The sequence below is a fragment of the Neoarius graeffei genome, chromosome 27, assembly GCF_027579695.1.
Source record: "Neoarius graeffei isolate fNeoGra1 chromosome 27, fNeoGra1.pri, whole genome shotgun sequence".
Taxonomy (NCBI): domain Eukaryota; kingdom Metazoa; phylum Chordata; class Actinopteri; order Siluriformes; family Ariidae; genus Neoarius; species Neoarius graeffei.
In genome coordinates this window covers 21002674-21015286 of record NC_083595.1, presented here as the reverse complement: position 1 = coordinate 21015286, position 12613 = coordinate 21002674, and the positions used below count along the sequence as shown (strand labels likewise).

The following is a 12613-nucleotide window of genomic DNA, read 5'->3' as shown; positions in this document are numbered from 1 at the left end:
TTTTAAATGATTTGGACAATTGGGAGAACCTAGATATAGTGGGCCTGCAGAAATAGTCGCCATTACTCGTACTGCTGTTTTAACTGATCTTTTTCCACAGTGGATCCATGCCACGTGATTGAAGAAGGCCCCATAACAAAGCTGTGTTACAATGACAAGTTTGCTACTAACGTTTTCTCTGTGTCCCTCTCTAGTCTCTCTCTCCTCTCTAAACTCTGTACAGGGACTAAGTAGGAGCTGAGGATCTTCAGATCACTTCCTGCAAGAAGCCGTGAACAAAGAGGGGTAGAGATCTCGTGCCCCTGTCTGGGACCAATCACCCTCACTACAACCGTGAAAGTCCTCATCACGAGTTTCGTGACCACTCTACTGCTGCTCGGAGCAGGGTTACCCACTCGAGCTGGACCTCAAGACAACATCTTTTGGCAATTCGCTAACTGGACTGCACGAGCGCACACGAATGAAAGTTGTTATGTCTGTCATCTGATGCCGCCTTCTACTATTATTACACCTCCACCTTTGCCTCTATGTTCTGAAGCTCTGTATTCTTACAGGACTCTGTTTTCACTACTCTGCAGGTCAATATGCCTTCTAATTTCATTTTCCCTCACTGTTTTAGAACAAATTACTCTGAAGGAAGTGTATTTGGGACAAATTAAGAGGTTTCGAGTTTCTCTAAGCTCCGGTGAGGTGGGACGAGGGCTGATAGGGCATGCCCACCCTCTGAGCACCAATACACGTCAAGAACTCTCAGCATAACTCAAGCATACATCTAATCCTAATTCTCGATGTAATCACATATATGATCAGAATTCCACCACCTCTCCATGTCCTCGCTGGGTCCCAAATAAATGCCAATGTAACCCTCCGCTAACTAATTGCACACGCAACAGTATCGGGTATGTCAATAATACGTGTAGGGCTCATCCTGCTTGTGTTCCGCCGCACCCTAATAATTATCCTGGTGTTAAATTAGCATTGTACTGGTACTGCGGTAATAGATCTGATCTCTTTGTTTCTTTTCCCACCAATTGGTCAGGTGTTTGTGCTCCCATACAACTCAAGAACGCTATCACTGCTCTCCATCCCCTCTCTGCTCGTCGCCCGAAATGAAATGTCTATGGTACTTTCCCACCCCCGGCACATCAGCTTACTTCTAAATGGCACCGTTTCTGGACGTCGCTGTTTCCTCAGTTTGGCGTATCTGATCTGTGGAGGGAAGTAGAAATAACACATTATCGTTTAGCCAGCTTTGTTAATTAAACCACTAGAGCTGTAGATGGTATTAGGACTGAATTAACTGCCCTGCGTCTAATGACTACTCAAAATCGTATGGCCCTTGATATTTTGTTGGCAGAAAAAGGGGGTGTTTGTGCTATGGTCAGAGAAAGCTGTTGCACCTTTGTCCCTGCTAATGATAACCCAGATGGTGAAATAAGTGCAGCCGTACATCAAATGAAACAGATCGCTCAACAGCTGGAGCATGACGAGCATGGAGACTCAGCTGGGTGGATATGGTTCTCTAAACTGTTTGGGAAATGGACTGCAACTTTATCTATGTGTATACCAGTGATCGTGGTTTTCCTTTTGTTTCTTCTTTTTGGACCCTGTATTCTTAGATGCTTGATGGATAGGATATATAAAATGATGAATGTTTTTACCTATACTCCCCCACGCAATGTATATTATCCTGCTATTACACAGAATACCGGGGTGTGATACTAGTTGCAATCTCTAGTATCAAAGAGGGGATTGTTAAGGATTTATTCTACTCTATTCTATTTTACTATTTCAGCTAGAAATAGTATTTCTATTTAAAATGACCAAGAAGGCATTAATTTCTTCTGTGACCTTCTGGTCAGCTAGACACAGTACTGTCGTAATGACATATTGCTCGAGACGTAATGATATCTTTTTGAATATTCTGTCAGAACATATTGCCCTATGCTATCTCTGACCTAAGGCTGTGCGGAAGAAATGGCCTTTGATATCTGTCTGGCTGATATGAAATGTGTAAGAACATTATGCTTATGATTGATGTAATTAAGATGTGACCTGCTCAGACCAAGGTTTCACTACAGTCTCTGAAGCATGCAATGAGGTCACACTCACTCACTCACACACACACACACACACACACACACACACACACCTTCACTCACACAGACACAGATATCAAACAGTGATGTCACACTCAGCCCTGTGATGACCTGGCGACTTGTCCAGGGTGTACCCCGCCTTTCGCCCGTAGTCAGCTGGGATAGGCTCCAGCTTGCCTGCGACCCTGTAGAAGGATAAAGCGGCTAGAGATAATGAGATGAGATGAGATGTCACACTCACTCACACACCCCCACATACACACACACAGACATATAAAAGATCTCTGTACCCTTTCGTCTTTGGGGACTTGTGAATAAAGATTGTGAACTCATGGGGTTCCTGCCTTTTTTCGCGACTCACCCCAGAGCTCTGGGTGACATGGGGGGACTGATCTTGAGATGATAATCGCTCCGGCTGAGGCTGAGGGCAAGAGGTGAAGAAACCTAACACCAATCTTGATGGGATTAGTATTCATCATTTTCCAAAAGACCGGACCAGACGCACAGCTTGTGAACAGGCAAGGCAGGCAACTGCTTGAGGCCCCCTGGCCCAGGGCCCCCCCCTGAGAGTCGGGGCCTGAGGGCTTATTTATTTTGTTTTTTATTGTTTTTATTGTTCTTTACCATTGTATTTTCACATTTGGAATTTAAAAGACTTTGGTTTCATACATTTTTTGTTGGTGTCAGATTATTTATAACATATTGGTGATGAACACTGGTCAGAAGTGCCCCCTGGAAATTTTTGCTTGGGGCCACAACAAACTCTAGAATCGCCTCTGGACCGGACAATGAGAGAGAAATGGGAGAGCTTGGTCTCCACAGGCTGTGCATTGAAACCGTGCAAGCTCATGCAGCCTGCTGGCGCTTCCGCAGGTAACATCATGAATCTGGCTCCAAACTACCTTGGGATTTTTTTCCAGACACATTTTGTTTTGTTTTTTTCTGCTATAGACAGATGGCCTTGTGCAAAATTCCCCTTCTGGATGAGTATGTAAAGGGACATACTTTCATATTAAAAAAACAAACAAATTTGTCCAGAATATGCACTTTAAGGGTGTGCACCAGCTTTTTGTACATTTATTTTTTTTATATTTTCCCCCTAACAGATTTGTTTGTTTTTCAATTGAACTGTACAGGTTATAGGTCACATTAAAGATGGGAAAAGTTTTTAAATTATTTATTGTGTGCAGTGTGTGTATAATACACACACTGCAACCCGGCTATAATGTCCTTGGGGGAGTCCAAATAGTTTGTTATACCAAAAAGTTTGTAATACTGAAATGGACCCATTTGTCAACACCAAACACTCACTGTAGCCAAAATTTTAGACACATTCTCATCACAAATTTCTCCTTCTGAGTCACTATCGCAGTTCACTGACTGTTAAAGGATCACAAATGGAGGTGATGATTTCTTTGTCTTATGTAAATGATGGAGGTTACTGGTGTATCGTTGTCAGTGTCCACCCACTGACTCTGAATGTTTTCTAAATCTTCACCATTCAGTTCATTTGTGTTGCAAATCACTGATGATGTAATTTATGTTGTGCTGCAGGACTGGGTGGAGGGGAGTATAAAAATGCTGCATTCACTTGGTGTTAATTTTAGCGGTATCAGCAGTCATTTCATCCTTTTATCAATCACTTGATAAACTAGATAGAACTCGACGCCAACGGCATCGATGGGGATGCCTCCGCCTGGTAGACTACATGCCTTATTAAGTTGTGATTTGGGGATGGACATTTGACCTCACAGTAATCTTGACCTGGAACCTTTTAACCTCAAAATCTAATCAGTTCATGTTTTTCCCCAAATGCACAAATGATGAAAGTTTGGTGAAATTCCTTTCATTTGCCTTGGAGATATTGTTTTCACAAGGTTTTCAGACAGACATTTGACCTCACAGTGACCTTGACCTTAGACCTTTTGATCTCAAAATCTAATCATTTCATCTTTGTCCCAAAGTGCGCAAATGGTGAAAGTTTGGTGAAATTCCTTTCATTAGTCTTTGAGATATGGTGTTCACAAAGTTTGGGGATGGACATTTCACCTCACAGTAATCTTGACCTGTGACCTTTTAACCTCAAAATCTAATCAGTTCATGTTTGTCCCAAAGCGCACAAATGGTGAAAGTTTGGTGAAATTCTTTTCATTAGCCTTTGAGATATCTTGTTCACTTTCATTAGCCTTTGAGATATTGTGTTCACAAGGTTTCGGGACAGACGGACGGACACACGGACGGACGGACGCATGGGCAGACAGACAACCTGAAAACATAATGCCTCCTGCACCTTAAGGTGGTGGAGGCATAAAAAGATGAAAGGCAAAGTCCAAATACGCAAAACAAAATCAAAACCAGAAAGGCAAATGTGTGCACTGTGATTGCACTTTCATCCGGAACGGTTGTGTTACAATTAATTCTAATAGCGCTGCGTGTGTCGTAATCTGTGGTGTGCGCTGTGCACTCCAAGCATGTGGACATGATGCATTGATTTTTATTTATTTATTTTTACACATTCCAACTCGGTCATTAAAGGTGGGGGACAGGAATTAAATAATTATATTAATTATATGTGAAAGTTCATCGTAAGAGTTTGTTATAGTGGGGTTGCATTGTTATAATTATTTCATAGGTAGAAGGTTTGCTTGAATTAAAGTTTACATATTAGAATTTTAATATAACTACTCACTTGGCAGGATGGTTTTGTAGCGGTTCTTCCTCACTACACCTGGAACATTATATTCCTTTGGGTCCACAAAGTTCATAGGTACCTCCTGTTTTAGATAGAATCAGAGGAAAGATGCCCCTATTAGATTTATAACTGGAAGATTTTGTTGTTAAGAGTAAAATCATCAATACATTTTGACCAGGCATGCCAGTGAGATTAATAAATTCTCAGTTTAATGCACAGAGATATAAACAAAAGCCCAAGACCTACATCATGTGACCTACAGGCCTCTGTAACCACCTTAAATGTTTATGTTCATGAGAGAACAATCAGAAAAAGACTGAACAAGGATGGGTTTCAGGGAAGGGTGGTTAGGAAGAAGTTCTTCTCTACAAAAAAGATTATGGCATCACAAATAAGGTTTGCAAGTTTGCATCTGAACAAACCAGAAATGTTCTGGAACAATATCCTTTGGGCTGATGAGACCAAGGTGGAGATGTTTGGTTGTCATACACAGTGCCAAGTTTGGAAAAAATAAATGAATAAACACAGTTTATCACCAAAAAACCCAAACATCATAACAGTTCTCAAGCATGGTGGGTGAGGGTTGATGATTTGGGCTTGATATACAGCCACAGGAACTGAGGAAACTTAGTCATTGAGACAACAATGATATCGTAAGTTACGAAGGTAACTATGGATCTGTGAGACCGAGGGATGACCGTCACTATGGTCTAAAAAAAGGAATTATCACCTTCGTTCTGCCTATCACCAAGACCATATGTCAACAAAGTCATGTCCATGACCTCCGGAAGCAGAAAGACTTGAGTTATAAATAGCAGAGATTGCTCCTGGTTCAGTCTCCTACCTTGAGTGCCTCCGGATGGTCCGAGCATCAAGGATAGTAACAGTCATCCCTCAGTCTCACAGATTCATAGTTACCTTCGTAACTTACGATCTGTTTCGACCTCGCTCTGACCATCAATACGGTCTAAAAAAAGGGATGACACATGTCAAAAGAGTCGCGAGGAACCCAGAATTAATCATTAGAACGTCACTCGGTCACGGACATGAGGGCGGCATCACCGACTGGAGCTGGGCGAGTTACATCCACCCTGTAAAATCTAGTAAAAGTGCATGGTGTAGCCCATGAAGCCGCTGCACAGATATCCCCTGCTGCCACACCCCTAAGGTCAGCCCAAGACGTAGCTACACTTCTGGTACGAGTACCCAAAGGGACCAGTATCCCCTGAGCCCTGTAAGCGTGGGAAATAACCTCCACCAGCCAATGAGACACCCTCTGTTTGGAAAGCTGCAGCCCGCGCTTCGCCGCCCCATAACAGACAAAAAGTTAAGAGTGCGTTCTCCTCAAGGACTGTGTATGGGCCAGATATGCCCTCAAGGCCCTGACTGAGCACAAAGTGAGCAACTTGTCCTGCTCTGCCTGCAAGGCAGAGGAAGGTTGGAATTGGGACACCTCCAGAACCTGGTTGGTGGACTGCTGATTAAGAACCTTTGGCAGAAAAGCTGGATTTGGCCAAAGCGACATGCCAGTGCCTCCTGCTTGCCACCTTAGATAGTCGCTGCTAATGGAGAGAGCACACAGCTCTCCGACCCGCTTTGCTGAACAGAGTGCCAAGAGAAAAGCAGTCTTAAGGGACAAAGATCGTAAATCTGCATCTGAAATAGGCTCATACGGAGCTTCAGTGAGCGATGTTAAGACTGTGGGCAGATCCCAGCTTGGCGCCCGCAAGGTGCGACCTGGACGCAACTGGCGGGCCCCCTTCAAGAACTGGCCAATCAAAGGATGCCTACCCAGGGGTCTGTTATCTGCACCCTGGTGAAAGGGCGCAACAGACTACCTGGAGGCACCGCCGGGACCTCGTGCCCCCTTGGTGATTCACATGATACACCGCCGAGGTGCTGTCTGTTCTCACAAGAACATGTTGGTATTGCAACACCGGCAGGAATCTTTGAAGAGCGAGATGGATTGCTTTCAGTTCGAGGACATTTATGTACTCCAACATCCATGGGGGTTGCTACATGCCCCTTGCCAACCGTCCTTCCCAGACAGCTCCCCAGCCTGTCAGGGATGTGTCCGTTGAGATGACCTGTCTCCTGTGGGGAAGGCCCCCCAGTGGGACACCTCAGAGCAGGAACACCCGGTCCCTCCAAGGACGTAGAGCTTGGATGCAAGCCCGAGACACATGCAGCCTCACCTGCCTGTCGTCTTTCGGGTGGAGATGTAAGCATTGAACCAGCACTGCAGGGGGCGTGTCCTCAGCATGCCAAGAGGAATTACTGCTGCTGCGGCCATCAAACCCAGCAGCTTCTGGACTCTGTGAGCCGTAACAAGACTGCCCAAGCGGAAATACTTCAGCATTTCGATAAAGCTGTCCACTCTCCGTGGAGTGAGAGACGCAGTCATGCCAACTGAGTCGAGGAAGATGCCAAGGAATTCCACCTGTTGGCAGGGTTGCAGGTTGCTCTTCTTGTGGTTGACAGTGAAGCTCAAGGATTGGATGTGGGCCAGAACTGTGTCTGTGTTGTGCACTACCTGCTCTCGAGAGGGGGCGCAGATGAGCCAATCATCCAGATAGGGCAGGAATTTTAGACCTTGAGCCTGGAGGGGGGACAGCACGGCTGACACCATGCAAGTAAAAACCCTTGGGGCCAGGGAAAAGCCAAAAGGAAGGACCTGGAACTGGAACACCCTGCCCTGGAAGGTGAAGCGCAGGAAGGGCCTGTGTTCTGGGCAGATTGGGACATGGAAATATGCATCCTTTAGGTCCAGAGATGTGAACCACTCCCCTTGCCGGATGGACTGCATCACTACTCTTGTGTGAACCATCTTGAAAGGCAGCACCTTGAGATATCAGTTCAAGGGTCTGAGGTTGAGAACAGGCCGATGACCGCCGTCTTTTTTTGGGAACAATAAAATACTGGGAATAGAACCCAGTGAGCTATAAGCTGGGTGGTACTTCTGAGATGGCCCCTTTTAGAAGTAGCTATTGAACCTCCTTGATGAGTACAGACATCAAAGCTCAGTCTTTTACGGATGTTACCCTGACCCCTGAAAACATAGGGGGTCGCCATCGAAATTGCAATCGGTAGCCACGAGCCATTGTAGCCACGACCCAAGGGTCTCGCGCAATCCCCTCCCAGGAGGTCCGTGACAGCTGGGAAGGACAATTGATGGGCGACCCAAGACTCCTATGCAGGACCGCTGCCACGGCCTGCACCCCTGCCTGTGCTCCGCTGCAGTCCTCTTCTTCCCCTGGGTCGGGGATTTGGGGCCGTACTTCGGTCGGGTGCACAAAATTGCCAGTCCTGTGGGGCCACCAGGTCATTGCCTGCTGGCGGAGGCCGGGTGGGCTGCTGCAGCCTATACCTACCCATAGGCGCCTGGCTGGCAGTTGAAGCCGACTTACGGCACACACACTGGACAGCTTCCCTAGATGCCGCAGTGCGTTCAGCAAGATCAAGCACCTCCTGGGATCCTGGGTGAAAGACATGCCCAGGCGCCATGGGGAGGCTCAGCAGCTCCTGCTTGATGGCTTCCAGCAGGGAGGTTTGCGCCAGCCAAACCTGTCTGCAGCACAGCACCGCAGAGGCCATAGCGTCCCCCATGTCTTGCGTCAGCTGGGAGTGGGAAGAAAGAGCTGCGTCCACCAGGGCCCTGGCGTCCTGATCATCTGGGCTCAGTGTCTTCCGTAGAGCCGCCAGGGCGATGGCTAGAGCGTTACCCATTCGGGCCGCTCGTGCTGATGCATTAAAAGAGTGAGTGGCCAGGCGGTCCGTCTTGGCGCACTCCTTATGAGGGCAATGTGGATTGGGGGATACGCGGGCAAGATCCAGAGACATCAATGCAGCCATTGATGCCTCAACTGGTGCAATGTCCCCTTGTCCAGTCTCAACTGGGTAACCAGCTGTTGCCAGCTGGCAGCAGCCTGCATGAAACCGGGGGCATTGCGACGACTTATCCCATGTTGACTTGAGCATTGCTGCATAATCATCCGCTGCAGGTATAGGAGGTGGTGGGGTAGCGTGAGAGACGCCCTCCCAAACTCCTCCCAAAGGAGCCGGGGCCGGTGCAGGTACCTGAAGGCCCAGGACCTTGGCAGCGCTCAGCACCCATGACACCAGGGAGCTGACAGGGGCCTCTTCCATCCCTGTGGAGCTGTCAGCTGGTTTTGCAGAGCCAGAATGCAGGTCTCCCCCGAGGCCGTCCCCACCTGTTGTGTGGTCCATCGCTGTGTGGGGAGCATAGAGGGATAGCACATCCACATTGCCCTGCCCATTCTCCTCACCATCGCTCTCAGGTCTGGATGAGAGGGTACCCCCCTGGCCTGGGGGCAGGGAAGTAAATGACAAGCCCTGTTGACTTTCCAGCCTGTCCATCCTCTGTGACAGAGCCTGGAGAACCAAGAGGATCTGGAGTGACTCCGCATTACCACTTTCCGTCACTGTAGCTGAGGCAGGGTGTTTAGCAGGTCTGGGCGCCTTTCTTTGGCCAGGCCTGTGGGGGGACTCCCGCTGCCGGTCACGTGAATGCTTGCATTTGTGCTTATGCTTATTGGAGAGGGATGGCTGGTCAGGGGAGCATCGCCTCTCTCTCCAACTCTCGCGCACATGGCCGCCCACCTGGCTGGCCTGGCGCTGTCTTTCCCCCCTGGAGAGGTTGCAGGCCGCACTGCAGGGGTTGTCCACGTCCTCCAGCACGTGGGCAGCTCCAAGGCACATTGGACTTTCCCTCTGCCCATCTCTGGAACTCATTGAGGCCCTGCAAATCCTGCAGTAGTGGGAAGCCATCATAGCCACACAGAGGCCTAGGCGATCTGAAGTCTGGAGTCCTCCTCTAGTAGTCCACCAAAGTATTATGGTGGCCCGCACCAGCATGTGAATGCACTTAACGGGCGTACACTAGCCCCACCGACTGCGAACAGCAGTATAGGGTATGCCACAGGATCACAATGGTGGCCTGCCCCAACGTGCGAATGCACTTAGCGGGCGCACACTAACCCCACCAGCTGCGAACAGGGGTATAGGGCATGGCAGAGGAGGGTGTCACCAAGGAGCACTGTCGTGGCCTGCACTTGAATGCACCTGATGGAAACAGAAAAAAACACAGTACACAGTATTAAGATGGCTTGCACAAATGCAGTTAGTGGGTGCATACGAGCCCCACCCACTGCAGACAGTGGTATAGGGTGTGACACGGGAACACTGCCAAGGCCTGCACAGCGTGCAAACGCACCTAGCAGGCTACCCCAGTGAACAACAACAATAAAAGCACAACACAATAACAGATGCACACCAAAACACAGTATGAAACTCAAATAACAAAATCCACTTACCATGGTGATATAGGACAATACAAACAAATATAGTGCTAGGTGGCCTTTAACAGCAATCTGATGGGCTCACATGATTTCCAGCTGTGACAACAGCAGTAAAAAACACAGAACATTGGTATTACAGCGGCTCACACCAGCGCACGAACGCGCTTAGTGGGCTCGCACTAAGCCCACAGCTGCAAACAGCGGTATAGGCACACAGTGGTAATAAACTCAGATTATCCGGAAATCTAGCGCATATAACGTAAACAAAAAGGATACCTGAAAAAACAAGCTTACAGCCTACAGGCAAATGCACATAGCTCAGAAATACACAAACCACAACAATTCTTGGGGACACAAGGCACCCGTACCGCGCAGGTAACGAATTAGTGGAATGTGAAGCAAAGAAATCAGGATTTCTTACCTTACGGGTCTCTTATTTATGGTCTCGTATGAGGTGATCAAGGTGAGAGACTGAACCCGGAACAATCTCTGCTATTTATAACGCGAGTCGTTCTGCTTCTGGAGGTCATGGACATGACTTTGTTGACATATGGTCTCGGTGATAGGCAGAATGAAGGTGATCATTCCTTTTTTTAGACTGTAGTGACAGTCAGAGCGAGGTCGAAACAGATCCACTTTATACCAGAATATTCTTCAGACAAATATCAGCCCATCTCTCCAGCAGCTTAGGTTGTGCTGAAATTGGGTCATGTAACAGGACAATGAAGCAAATCATGCAAGCAAATCAAAATCTGAATGGCTAAAGAAGAACAAAGTCAAGGTGTTGGAATGGCCAAGTCGAAGTCCAGACCTCAACCCCATTAAGCTTTTTGTGATGGGATCTTAAAAGAGCTGTGCAAAAATAAATGCCCTCAAACATCAATGAACTGAAGCAATGTTAAGAACACTGGGCCAAAATTTCCCCCAAATTATGTGAGAGACTGCTACCATGTGAGTACACCTAAGTCACTTTCTGTTGGTTTTTGGTTTGCTATCAGGTCACATACTGTAGGCACTGTAATTCTTCATGGCCTGAATCTAAGTAAGTGGTTGTTAATCCATGTGCAAGTTAAATTTCATTGTACTCATGCAACTCAAAACCCTACAGCTGAGGCATCCTCCAAGAATTGTGAAACTTATTTACCAACAAAGTGTCTTAGTAAGGTGATGGGCTGCCAGGCACTCTTATAGGCTGCAGTCAAAAGCTGAAAATGAGCCTAGAAATGGAGTTTTGTTCCAAGAATTCGGGCACTACCTAACTTTTGGTTTTTCTGAGACTCAAGTGAATGAAGAATCATATTTAAAAAGTTCTCCATGAAAAAACCTGCAGTATTTGAGAAAATGATCCCCCAAGTTGTCGATCTAGCAAAAAAAATTGACAATTTGGGGTCTATATCTCTTTTTGATGGTGCATATCTTTTTTAATATAAAACGCACAGCATTGATTTTTTTCTGTGGCCATTACCAATCCCACTATGTATACATCCTGTGAATACGAGTCAATTATCTTTAACCAAATAAAAGATACACAAAGTGTAATACGGCACTTCATCAAGATTGAGCAGGATAAACTTCACTCTCTATGCAACTCATTTTTTCCAGGCCAAATTTTTTGAATATCTCTTGAAACCAATGTCAATCCATTAATTCAGAAAGATAACTAGCATTTGAAATTAAGTATTCATTGAATAAAGGTTAATTGTAGTTATAACTTGTGAACCGAAATTAAATCTCATTCCACATTTCAGTAGGACTGATGGTCTAGACTATAAGATTTCTTACAGAAACACTTTAAAATCAGATTCTAAAAAAAGAACTATGAAAAAAAAAGTTTGCCATAAGATTTCAAATATGAAACATAAAAACTTTAATGATTTTATCAAATTAATTTTGCCTCAAGAACCAAAGTTCGAATAGTACAATATTAGCAATACCAGTATATAGTAGGCCTGACACACAATATTTAACAAAATAATATACTTCTCTGGCTGGATGCAAAAATTACAAATTAAGAATTTCTTTAAAAAGATAGTTTGCTATCATTATAGGCCTATCATAGAAACACAATAGCATCTACTTGTTAATTTAATGTATTAAGTTCATATGCACAATGACCAAATTGCTTTTAAAAATTTTCAAATTAAGAGAGGTGGAATGGGTATTAGATTTTAAATATACACAGTATAACAATTTACAATGAAAACAAGAGAGAATAACAATATCTTAAACAAAACAATCTACATGTAAACTAGCCACTGGAATATGTATGTGTTCAAATGTCAAAATCACTGTCATCACTATCCGATAGATTTTCATCCATGCCAAGTGTCTCCTCTGGTGATACATCAGATCTGTCACAGTTCTCACAGTCTGAACACTTACAAAGGTCCGTGCAAGCCAATTTTGCCTTGTAGCAAGAGCACCGTCCACCAGGGCAAGCACTCGATTTACAAGCACAGTGGAGAGATTCCAGGATAGCCTTAGGAGCAGGGTCCTTGGTCATC

At 45.8% G+C, this 12613-nt stretch overlaps 1 protein-coding gene across 1 annotated transcript in view; it reads right to left on the bottom strand.

Annotated features, from left to right (window-relative positions):
- ptpn5 (protein tyrosine phosphatase non-receptor type 5) overlaps window positions 1-12613 on the bottom strand; it is a 418366-nt gene that overhangs the window by 286894 nt on the left and 118859 nt on the right. Inside the window, exon 6 of the mRNA XM_060911789.1 lies at window positions 4789-4873. Coding sequence (XP_060767772.1) covers window positions 4789-4873 — 85 coding nt within the window. The remainder of the gene's footprint in view (window positions 1-4788; window positions 4874-12613) is intronic.